We start from the raw sequence: 12,285 nt of genomic DNA on the forward strand, positions 1-12,285 counted from the left end.
TGGAGTGCATGAACGCTCCAACATGCCAAATGTGATGTTTCTCAATGTTTTATGAATTTTAATAATGGAGCGCAGAAATAAGATTCAAACTTTTTTTGGAAGAGAGAAACCCCTCCTTGCCAGATCATATGTGACTCGCATCTAGAATTGCTAGGCTCTGAAGACATGTCTAACTGGTTGATTTGTGTGTCTGTCATCTGCCTCTCATTTGTAATTTCTGGATTTGTGCATCCGAATGTGTTTTGTGTGAAACTGACCAGTGGACACTCAAATATTCGATGTGAAAATATTCAATGTGAAGACTCTGATAAACCCACTTCAAGCACCCAAACAATTTGTCCACTTGAGTGAAGGTTATTTCACAAGATGAGGAGGATATATAAAGATTTATATAGAAAACAATACATAGAAATTTTAATATAAGTCCTGTAGATGATTGAGTTTTTAAATGTGAGTTTGTATACTACACAGCTTGAACAGAGAAAGCAAGGTTAAGACAAGATTGGCTTTGCAAGGCAACAGAGACATGACTGTGTGTGCGTGTGCATCTGTGTGTGTGTGTGTGTGTGTGTGTGTGTCCTCAGATGACTTCTGGTTTTCTGATGGCTCCCTAGCAGACAGGTCAAAGTTTAATGACCCAGGACTCATGCCTCTACCAGACACAGCCACAGGCTTGGACTGGTCACACCTTGTTGATGCAGCCCGGGCTTTTGAAGGTATAAAGCTTTTTTGTGTGTGTAGGATCATGCACTAACGACAGTAAAGTATGGGGCAAAGTATGTACTAAATATGTTTTGTTTCTGCAACTATCTGGTTTACAAGTATTCCATTGCGGATGAATAACATTAAAAAAAAAAAAAATTCTGAATGTGTTCCACCATGTAAGGAACCATTCACGAAGATAGCTATGGACCTTGAGGGGCTACAAGATTGAAGCCATGCTGGCAAGAGGTACACATGTGGACAAAATTGTTGGTACCCATCGGTTAATGAAAGAAAAACCCACAATGGTCACAGAAATAACTTGAATCTGACAAAAGTAATAATAAATAGAAATTCTATGAAAATGAACAAATGAAAATACGACATTGATTTTGAACCATGCTTCAATAGAATTATTTTAAAAAGTAAACTCAATAAACAGACAAAAATGATGGCACACTTAAATTAATATTTTGTTGCACAACCTATTGAGGCAGTTACTTCAATCAAACGATTCCTGTAACGGTCAATGAGACTTCTGCACCTCTCCGCAAGTATTTTGGCCCACTCCTCATGAGCAAACTGCTCCAGTTGTCTCAGGTTTGAAGGGTGCCTTTTCCAGACAGCATTGTTTCAGCTCCTTCCAAAGATGATCAATAGGATTTAGGTCAGGGCTCATAGGCCACTTTAGAATAGTCCACTTTGCCATTCTTGGGTGTTTTTAGCTGTGTTTTGGGTCATTATCCTGTTGCAAGACCCATGACCTGCGACTGAGACCAAGCTTTCTGACACTGGGATGCACATTTCTCTCTAGAATCCCTTGATAGTCTTGAGATTTCATTGTACCTTGCACAGATTCAAGACACCCTGTGCCAGATGCAGCCAAGCAGCCCCAGAACATAACAGAGCCTCCTTCATGTTTCACAGTAGGGACAGTGTTCTTTTCTTGATATGCTTCATTTTTCCGTCTGTGAACATAAAGCTGATGTGCCTTGGCAAAAAGTTCCATCTGTCCATAGGACATTCTCCCCGAAGCTTTGGGGCTTGTGAACAAGTAGTTTGGCAAATTTCAGACTGGCTTTTTTATTATTTGTTTTTAACAATGGTGTCCCCCTTGGTTATCTCCCATTAAGTCCACTTTGGCTCAAACAACTACGGATGGTGAGATCCGACACTGATGTTCCTTGAGCTTAAAGTTTACCTTTAATCTCTCTTTTTCTTTTTTTCTCTTTTGTTATCATTCGTATTATCCGTCTATTTGATTTGTCATAAATTTTTCTCCTGCGGCCACGTCCAGGGAGGTTGGTTCTTAAAGTTCTGAATAATATGTGCAACTGTAGTCACAGGAACATCATGCTGCTTAGTCTTATAACCTTTATCTTTAACATGCTTGTCTATAATTTTTTTTCATTCTTTTCATTCGTTTCCTCTGGTCCAGGTTGAGTGTGGTACACACCATGTCACCAAACAGCACAGTGACTACCTGTAGCCCTATATATAGGCCCACTGACTGATTACAAGATTGTAGATTGTTAGTGGACACACCTTGATTTAACATGTCCCTTTGGTCACATTATTTTCAGGGGTACCATAATTTTTGTCCAGGCCTGTTTCATGAGTTTATTTTTTAAAACAGTTCTGTTAAAGCAGGGTTAAAAATCAATGTTGGATTTTCATTTGTTCATTTTCATTGAATTTTTATTAATTATTACTTCTGTCAGATTCAAGTTATTTCTGTGACCATTGTGGGTTTTTATTTCATTAACCGATGGGTACCAACAATTTTGTCCACGTGTGTACATCTTAGTTATTTGTGATTATGTAAACTGATACCTGGATGTCCAAGGACCCCGGATGTCCTAAAAGATGGTCCTAAAATTGTCCACTTTGGCAACATTGGTCAAAAAAAACTAAACAGCTATAGGAAGTAGGGTATGACAGGTCATCCTGGAAGAGAAATCGCACCCCATGCCAAAAAAAGCCTCCTACAATCTACAAAAGCAGTTTGCTAGCCAAAACTGTTACCTAATGGCAATGGAGTGGCCGTGAAGGGCAAACAACATCTTGGAATACAAAATTATAATTGAAAAACACTTTACCCAGCACTGAAACAAATTTACAAGACAAGAAACACTTTTAAAAGCACCGAAACAAATTTACAAATGGCGAATCAGACAGCAATAGTAGGCACAACAAACAAGAAGTGCTTGTTGCCCATGTGTTAATCAAAGGGTTGGAGTAAAGTGAAGAGTTTTCTGGATGTCATTTTAGCCAGTTGGCACGTTTTTTTTTCATGTCTTTAGATTGTTTAAAAATGTGGACAGGAGAAAAAGATGTACATGTGACATAATGTTAAGTTTATTGTTTTTAAAGTGTACTCAATATAATTTTGACTACCTTTGCATGCATTGCATGTTACAACAGTATGGGCACAACAGAAACACTCCCGACTGTAACTATGTTTCCCAAAGAAACAAAGACAAACCAAAGACAAATTTGGGTTGATTGTTGGTGCAGCACCCAAGTGTTCTAGAAGATAAACACGGCTCTTAATTCCCATGTATGCCTCAGTCACATGACAATATTTCTATCATTGTCACATGTCACTCTGTGATTTCTTTTCTCTGAGAAAATAATTATTGTAGATTAAGATATTCTTAATTATTAATACAAATTTCATTATGATGACAAAACCTGACCAGTTGAAAGCATTGTACTGCAAAAGCAAAATGTTAGCTACGGAGCGTATGTATTTGTTAGTTGTTAGTCAAATTCTGCTAAAATGACACCCCCTCAGAGGAGGGTACACATTAAATATGCATAAAATTTATTTTTAATGACTTCTGATCAAAAGCTTACAAAACCTAGGTGCAGCACCAACAATCAACATAACAGGCTTCAGATTGCTAAAGGAAATGCAGCTAATGCGTTAGAAGATGCTCGGGTGTTTGCTTTAAATTTAACAGTAATAGTTTTTATAAACAGAAACAACAGAAATGGAATTTCTCTTGCATCCATACTGCTCTGTGATATGCATGCACACAAAAGGGAGTTAAATTAAAATTGAAAGTCATTACACTTTAAAAACAGTACCGTCACAAATTCCATTCACACAACAAGCAGTTCCTGGGCATTGTGCATACCTTTTCCATTCAATTTGCTGTTTGTACATTTGTTTTGGTACTGTAAAAGTATTTCATATGTTGTACATTTATTTTAGTGTTTCACATGATGTAAATTTGTTCTGGTGCTGGTAAATGTGTTTTTCTTTTGCAATGTTGTTTTCTAAGATGTTCATTTGTTTTGCCCTTCTGTGCCATCATAACAAGGTACATTAACTCAGCTGACACTGGACCTCTGGAAAGGGTACTGGTAAGCACCATTATTTTCATTGAGTCATCGAAACACCTCACCGCATTCAGGGTACCATCTGGGTTGTACCAGTTCATTATGATGCCTTTTGGACTGCATGCAACAGCATGTACTTTTCAACCAGGACAGGGTCATGAGGTCAGACGACCTCAAAAGTATTTCGAATGATTCATCACTGATGAATACAGTACCAAAACAAATTGTCCTACCACAAAATTGTGTGGAAGCTGAAGAAACATAAAGCCTCAGCAGGTCATGCAGGCTCAAGAATTGAGTGAAGATTGTCTTTAAAGGAGATGTAGTTTACTTTTTATTTCCATATTATTGTAGTTGCCTGTGTTTTTGACAGAACTGTGAGGAAAATAAAATCATTTAAATTGTGTGTCTGTATGATGTAATTTATTCCTATGCGAGAAACAGATCATTTTGGGGGTGTCAATTTTGTATGTTAATAACTACTGCTCTCATTTGATGGTGGGATAGAGGGTGGGATATGTCTTTAAATGGATAAATGAGCCAGGGTTGGAACAACAATAAAAAAAATAAAATGGCTATTGTAGGACAAATCACTTGTTTTAACAAAATGCATTAGAAATTCAGAAAAGTGCAGGGACAATCACTCTGCAATCTTTGTCAGGTGTTATGCTAGGTGGAACCACTTTCAGTGTCAGAATGTGTTAACATTTTTACAATAATGAGGAGGCAATACAATACAATAATGGAGGTCTTTTTGGATCTCGCCACTCACTTCAACAAGCGCAAACCAAATATCTGAGGTTCAATATTACTGGTTCCTCTCTGACAGTGTTGTAATTATTTGCTGCTAATGTGGTGCGCTAGATTCCAATTTTAGGCATTTTCAGTTGTAATAAATGTGAGGGTGTCCTAACTTTTTCCTCCCAAGAAAATTACTGTTAAATAAAGATTAAATGTCTATATGTTTAAATATGTTAGAACAGACAAAGGTATTCATGGATTGTTCAGATTTTTACTTTTTAGCAAATTAGCAATGTTTTATTGCTTGTTTTGGCTGTCTTTTCTCAGGTGTTTATCTACATTGTGTTATGTATGTGTTGTGCTTCTAGACCAGCGTGTGGCCTCTTTCTGCACCATGACAGATATACAAAGAGCTGAGGCTCTGCAGATTTCCCAGGAGCTCACTAGACGTGTGGCTGCAGTAGGGGGAACCACACTGCACAAAGGGTGAGTCCAGCAGTTCACCTTGGTAAAGTCTGGTTCATCTGATGCATGGGCCAGCAGCTTATGTTTGAAAAGTGAATATATTAGTGTAATATTATTTGTTTTGCCATTCAGTGTCTTCCAGAGGAAGGTGGGTTCCCCTTTTAAGTCTTGGTTCTTTCTCCAAGGTTTCATCATCTTGCTTTGTCACCCCTGACTTGTTCACATGGAGCTCAGATCTGGATCTAGCTATTGTTAAAAGTGCAATATAAATAATGTTAACTTGATATATTATCTTATTTTTATATATGGATTATGTTACAAAAACAATTTACTGTGTGGCCTAATCTGAGGCATATACTGTGGATCGGTGTAGATATAGAAACAGGAAGAACAGGTTTTATCAATGCAGTGTGGGATCTGCTGAATAGATACAAGTAACTGGTCAAGTGTATTTGATCAAATGTGATGTTCCTAATAAACTTTATTTTAAAAGGTTTACTTTAAAAGGTTTACCAAATCTAGGGCTTGTTGGATCATGCCCTTAGACATGGCTTATTGTAAAAAAGGTTTAAAAAAAACTAATCTAACATTGATAATTGAACACAATGTGATTTTGGACAATATATAACATTTGTTTGGCCAATTAATAATTAGTAATAGCTTGATTGTTTAATTATTAAACACATTTTATGTCCGATTGGTTTTTATACTGTCTGATGCTTCTCATCTGCCACAGTAAGTGATAAGGTTGTCTTAGTATGCTCATGTGTGATTATGATTAACTTGACATTTCTGTCTTTGTTAAGGGATAGCTCACCTGCCACGCTGACTGGCAAAGTAAACCAGCTAGAAGTAATCCTGAGGCAGCTGCAACATGACTTAAGAAAGGTAAACGGTCTCAACAAGAGCCAGTTTTTTTCTGGTTGCATAATTTTGTCCACCACATTATTGTGTGTGTCTGTGGGTGTGTGAAAGATGAATTCCAAACAATACATTAACACTCCCTGAGGTGGTGATGTATGCATTTTGCATTTGAGTAAATGAGCCTTTTGTGATGGTTTTATAAGTTTAATGGCAAATACAATAATAATGCAATTAATTATTATTTTTATTTTTTAATGTTTTTTACTTTATTTTATTTATACCTGTTTTATCAGTCATAAAGTTATCACTGTTCAGTCGTATTATTGTGAGAGATATTTCAGAAAATTTTAATTGCTCCCACACTCGATTTCTATCCTAGTATGTGATAGTAAGCTGTTAAAGTAAAAACTTCACTGTTGAAATGCAAAATTTTAATAACCACCTGCCAACTGTTAGCATTTAATTTAGGCCTGTTGTGTATGTTCTTTGCTCACCCTGTACAGGAAAAAGAGGATAAAGCCATTCTTCAGGTGGAGGTGCAACATCTTCGGCAAGATAATATGCGTCTACAGGAGGAGAGTCAAACAGCTGCTGCACAGCTCAGGAAATTCACGGAATGGTTCTTCAACACCATTGACAAAAAGCCTTGAAGTAGTCTCAAGCAAAACAGCAAACGGGTGAGCTCATGCTCCCAAAGTGCCCTCTGTGTTCCCATTAAAAGTTCCTAAAGTGGGCACACTTGGAATGAGGAAGAGATAATTGCAGTACTATAGGCTCTGGAGTGTCACATTCTGTTTAACACAACCCTTTGAAGCCAGAGAGATACCTACCTAACAAGGCCAAATTCTTGGTGATGAGAAGATGATTGTAAGTAGTGTATGTAATGTAAGTTACTTTCCTGGTGCTGTATTGATTAGTTGTGAGACAGTACAAATAAAGAATGAGTGAAATTGAGAAGAACAGGACAAGGAGGGGAATGTACAGGACAATATGAAGTGGTGCGCAGTTTCCTATATGAACCACTACATGGACGCAGTAGGATAATGGCAGTGGAATTTGAATGTAATTCATCCAAGTCCTGCTTTTGCTTGGCATCTCATTTTTAAGTAATATATGCGACCCTTAACATGTTTAGTCATGTTTCATTCCAAACCTTTTAAGATCAAATAATGATCTCTCCTTACACCACATTTAATGTGTAGCTAAAAGAAAACAGAAAAATATTTAGTTAGTAGTTTAAATTCAGTCATCATGTCCTAGCAATACAATGTGGTATTAGCAGAACCTAGCACAACATAGCACAAAATTAAAGATCCTGTTAAAGGTGCGGTGTACTGTATTTATTTTTCAATTATTCTGTGCCTCAAAAAAAGAGTATAAGCATTGAAATGCATAGTTTTTTCCTCTGTTGTTTTCCTCCTGAATACATGCCTTGTCTAAGTTTCAATGTGTATCTTTACATTAGCTTCCCATATCTTGAAACTTCATGAGCCAGCAAACAATCTTTCAATGCCAAATGTGTTTATGTCTGTGCAGAATCACTGCGGAAGCGTCTAGTATTTATCACTGTTATTTAAGCTTATTTAATTTTCTTTTCTGCACTAAGAAATAGAAAAGAAGCGCTAGAAGTAGGCTAGACTATGATGTGAGTAGCTTACAAAACAAATATATTAAGGTATTTTTTTTATGCTGCTAGATCACACTGTCTTTGTTTGTATGCATTTATTGTAAAGACATTGGTCATTTTTTAAATAAATGTTCATAAAAAAATAGTTGTTTGCCCTTTTTTTAAAGAAAAAATAATTACTTTTTTTAGGCTAAAATAATAATTTATTTGATTATTGTTGCAGTGGATGTTAGCTTAGTATTTGGGTATATTTTAAGAATATCTTAAATTAGAAAGTTATCTGGGGTATTACCAATGAGATCCAGAACCTTCATCATGCATGTCGCGGAACTCGAGGCCTTGTTGGACTATACAGTGTCCGACACAAATATTGGAACCCCGAAATTAAATTAATTGAATTATATTAAGCAAAGCCAGTTGTAAACATTCTTTTTTGCTTATCATTTTGATCTTTCATTCAAAATAATTAACAATAATACAATACTAATACAATAATAATAAAACGAAGTTTTATCTGAAATACAATTTTTATTTTTCTTAAATCGATATGGTTTGAGAACCGTTTGCACCCCTGTATTTAATACTTTGTGCAGCCTCCATCCGCAAAGATAACAACACAGTTTACTGAAGACTGGAGAACACCTGGAAAGAAATCCAAGACCTATCTACCTTTAAATCTACTTGAAAGTTACCTGAACACAAACGTCAATGGAGGAGATGACAAATTTGCTGTAGTTATCATTGCCTTGGGCTTAGTGCATGCCCATACACACACACACACACACACACACACACACATACTCCACAACAACTGTTTGTACTTGTGTTGTTTCAGTGCCATGCATTGTACCTCCACTCACACCAGGTGCATTCAGAGGTCTTCATAGGTTTCACAGGAGTCTTTACTGGAACTTTGTTTAGGTCTGTCCCAGATAAAAATGAGAAAATATTAGTAGTTAGTAGTCAAATTAGTAGTTCCATGTCTCAACTGCCACGCTGCAAATCAATGCTTAAATACTGATGAATAGCTTATGGCAGCAACAGAAGACATTTTAGGAAAGGAGGAGGCAGGAGGGTGTACAGCTGGTCTTGAATGGGTCTTAAGGGAGCTGAGAAGGTAAAGAGACAGAGTTAGAGAAGGTAAAGAGAGCAGAGAATGTTGAGCAGTATTGGAGTGTGGTTAACCACACTGGCAGGGTTGACTATAACAGCCCAATTAAAAGAGGAGAGCTAGAGGGTTGCAGAGCCACAGGAGCACCTGAAACACTGGTGTCCATCTGCTCCACCAAACATTAATTACCAAAAACTAAACTAAACATATGAGTTTTCAGCCTAAACCTAAAGAGGTGTCTGAATTTAGTCTTGTTCTGATGTTTTTCTGACAGCAAGGAGGGTCCTAACTTTTTATTTACAGGAAATCTTTATTAATTACATTTGACAAATGAAGACATTTCTTCTGTTTTATTGGTTTAGTTAAATTACCTCCATCTTTCAATATTGTTCAAATGATAATCAAATGTCCATATTAAAAAAGACAAATGGTATTCATGGGTTTCCTAACATTTTTTACATGACTGTAACTAAGAAAATATACACGTAAAATGGATTTAACAAATGTAACAGGTTTAGCCATGTCTAAAAAGGGTCTCCTGACAGCAGTTTGTTATATTTAGTGAGACGTCTAATTTACAACACATAAAGTCTTTGTAGTATCAGGGTACAAGTTTAGAACTGTTGAGGTTGTATAATGAGCAAATATCTTGTACACTTCTTGCAACACTAGCAAATATGAGCACTGATAGTAAGTTAGCAGCTATGGCCTCCTCTGCTAAAAATGGCAAAGGTACACAAGTGGCACACTGTGGATAACGTAGTAGAAAGTTTGATGCAATTTCTGTTTATAATTACTCTTTTCTCCTGGTTTCTGCTAGTAAGGGAGTTGGGGAAGATATATGTGCCTTTTGTTTCACGTTGTTTTTTTGTGAAGGTAGACTCTCTCTTTCTAGTTTTTGTTTATCCTGGTTTTTGTTAGTTGTATTAGCACTGTCATCTCTCTTAGCCTTTTTCAGACATCTGTGAACAGCTTAGAAGAAACGATCAACAGCTTCCAGAATCCTCTGGCTGGTGAGAAAAACGTGCGGCAGCGGAACCATTACGTCACTGCAAAAGTAAAATGCGCCCCTTATGGACAGAGTTGAAGATCTGTAAAACAAACAAACAAAAAAAAAGTATAAAACAAAAAGAAATTCGCTCATGCAGGGCGAACCTGATAATTGCAAATGTTTTAGAGGGTGCATAGAGTGGCCAAGACAACCGACAACTTGTGTGCTTTCATTGATTCCATCAAGAAATTATATTTTTTACTTTACAGATTACTTATATTTATCTTTTATATGTGTCTTGCTGTTTTCTCTCTTCTTTCAGCTTCTCTTTTCTCTGCTCCAGAGGGATAATTCCTTTTTTGAGACATGGGAGGAAGAAACCTATTATTGACCACCCAAGTGGCACTTGGCCAACAGTGGCAGTAGCCAACAGCAGGAATTGATCAACTTAGTATGGGTGCCAACACACTGTAAAAAATCTGAACAGTGTTTACGTAAAACAATTATGGCAACAAAATGGCACATAATATAATTGAGTAGATTTTAATTACATAAACGTATTTAAATGTACTGAGTAAGTGAACTAAATTTAAGCAAAGAAAATAAGTACATGCTAATAAAAGCAACAGTTTAGAAGGTGTTGGATTTATTAATAGCATGCCTATTTTTGAGTTAATGTAACTCAAATATTTATGTGTAGCTGTGTGAAATTGATATAAGCTTACTAAATGCCTGGGTAAACATTTTTGGATTTAATAAATGTATAAACTCATTTTAATTTTATTTAGACACATACACTGCAAATCCTATTCATCTGTACAACTTTAAGTTTAAATTTGTATTCTAGATCTATTCAGATTTTTAATCTACCAAATATCATATCTTCTTTTAATTATATTAACATTATTATAACAGATTACCATGCATAAAACAGTAGGTATACAACAGAAATATATCAGACTGGCAATCTGTTGTCCATCATGTTGATAAAGGTTCACTTGGAATGTTAAAAAAGGCCCTATTCACTTAAACCACAATCAAAATGAAATTTCCTCAATGTATACAAACAGCTGTCTATACCAGTATTAAATAAAAAACAAATGTGCCCACAAATGAGTGTGATTATTTAACAAAATGTGTGCATTTAACAAAGCTTTATAGACAATAATGTAAAAGTTGTACTACAAGAGTACCTTTTTTAAGCCTTGAGATTATTCTTGATGCTATTTAATTTTGGAGAGAGCCTTGTTTAGACAATGCGGTCACAACACATATGAACAGTTGTCTGTACAATATAATATCAAAAACATGAATCCTCTTCCCTGGTTATTTGGTCTACAATAAACATGTGATTAAACAATTAAACATAACAATTAAACATGTAACAATGTAAAGGTTTTAAGAGTCACACAATTTCTTTTCTCTCCACACAAGTCCCTTTTCTTAAGTAGCTTATTCTTGAGGCTATTCTCTTTTGGAGAGAGCCTTAGCCTTAAACAATCCAGTTCAAAGAGGAGTTTTTGAAAGATGTTGAATTTATACCTGAGCTCCTTGAGATAAGCGAGATCCACTGCATATACAAATCCAACAAGCATGGAGCAAGCCCTTGCAAAGTTACCTAGATCAGTCAGAACTATCACACCTTCTACCACAATACCTGTAAAAGTCTGATGTTTCCATTTTGATTTTGTACTGCAAGGTCCTGTAACACACTGTCTCCATCAGCATCCTGAAACAGCAAGAATATTGCGTACAGGAAAGGAGAAGGTCCTAACTGAAAATGTTTTCAACTCTAAAGCCTCTGGACAAGAAAAAAAAAATTTATCCACAAAACATCCCCGGGCATAAGGTTGAAATAATTACAAATTTTGAAAACTGTTTGGTTCAAGAGTAATTTACAAAGTAATTCTGACATAAAAGGCTCAGTCATAGCTGTCCCTGTAATGTATTAATTGGGTTAGCTGAATGATAATGAAATCTGCCAGTTGGTCAATTCATGTAAAACACGGGACAGTGATTACACACAGAAAGAAAACTCTTTAGCTTGGAAAAATGACTAGAAATAACTAATTCATTAAAACCCCGTCCTTGCATCTAACCATTTGTCCATTTCATAATGAATATATATGAGCACTTTGTAGTTCTACACTTACAGACTGTAGTACATCTGTTTCTCTGTATTCACTTTGTTATGTGGGTGGTGGATCAACACTGCAGTGACACTGACATGGTGGTGTGTTCGTGTGTGCTGTGTCTGATGGGAGTGGATCAGACACAGCAGGGCTACTGAAATATTATTTCTTTTAATTTTGATGGTTATAACTGACAACTAATGAAAACCTCAAATTCAGTATCGAAAATTTTAATATTGTGAAAAGGCTCAATACTGAAGACACCTGGTGCCACACTCTAATCAGCTAATTAACTCAAAACACC

General features: G+C 36.1%; 1 protein-coding gene across 1 annotated transcript in view; it reads left to right on the top strand.

Moving 5' to 3' along the window:
* The window catches only part of sipa1l2 (signal induced proliferation associated 1 like 2), an 86,599-nt gene extending 78,707 nt beyond the window's left edge, over nt 1-7,892 (top strand). Inside the window, exons 17-20 of the mRNA XM_072677562.1 lie at nt 585-716; nt 5,160-5,277; nt 6,063-6,144; nt 6,624-7,892. Coding sequence (XP_072533663.1) covers nt 585-716; nt 5,160-5,277; nt 6,063-6,144; nt 6,624-6,770 — 479 coding nt within the window. The 3' untranslated portion in view covers nt 6,771-7,892. The remainder of the gene's footprint in view (nt 1-584; nt 717-5,159; nt 5,278-6,062; nt 6,145-6,623) is intronic.
* The last annotated feature ends 4,393 nt before the right edge of the window (nt 7,893-12,285 follow it).

The sequence above is a fragment of the Salminus brasiliensis genome, chromosome 4, assembly GCF_030463535.1.
Source record: "Salminus brasiliensis chromosome 4, fSalBra1.hap2, whole genome shotgun sequence".
Classification (NCBI taxonomy): domain Eukaryota; kingdom Metazoa; phylum Chordata; class Actinopteri; order Characiformes; family Bryconidae; genus Salminus; species Salminus brasiliensis.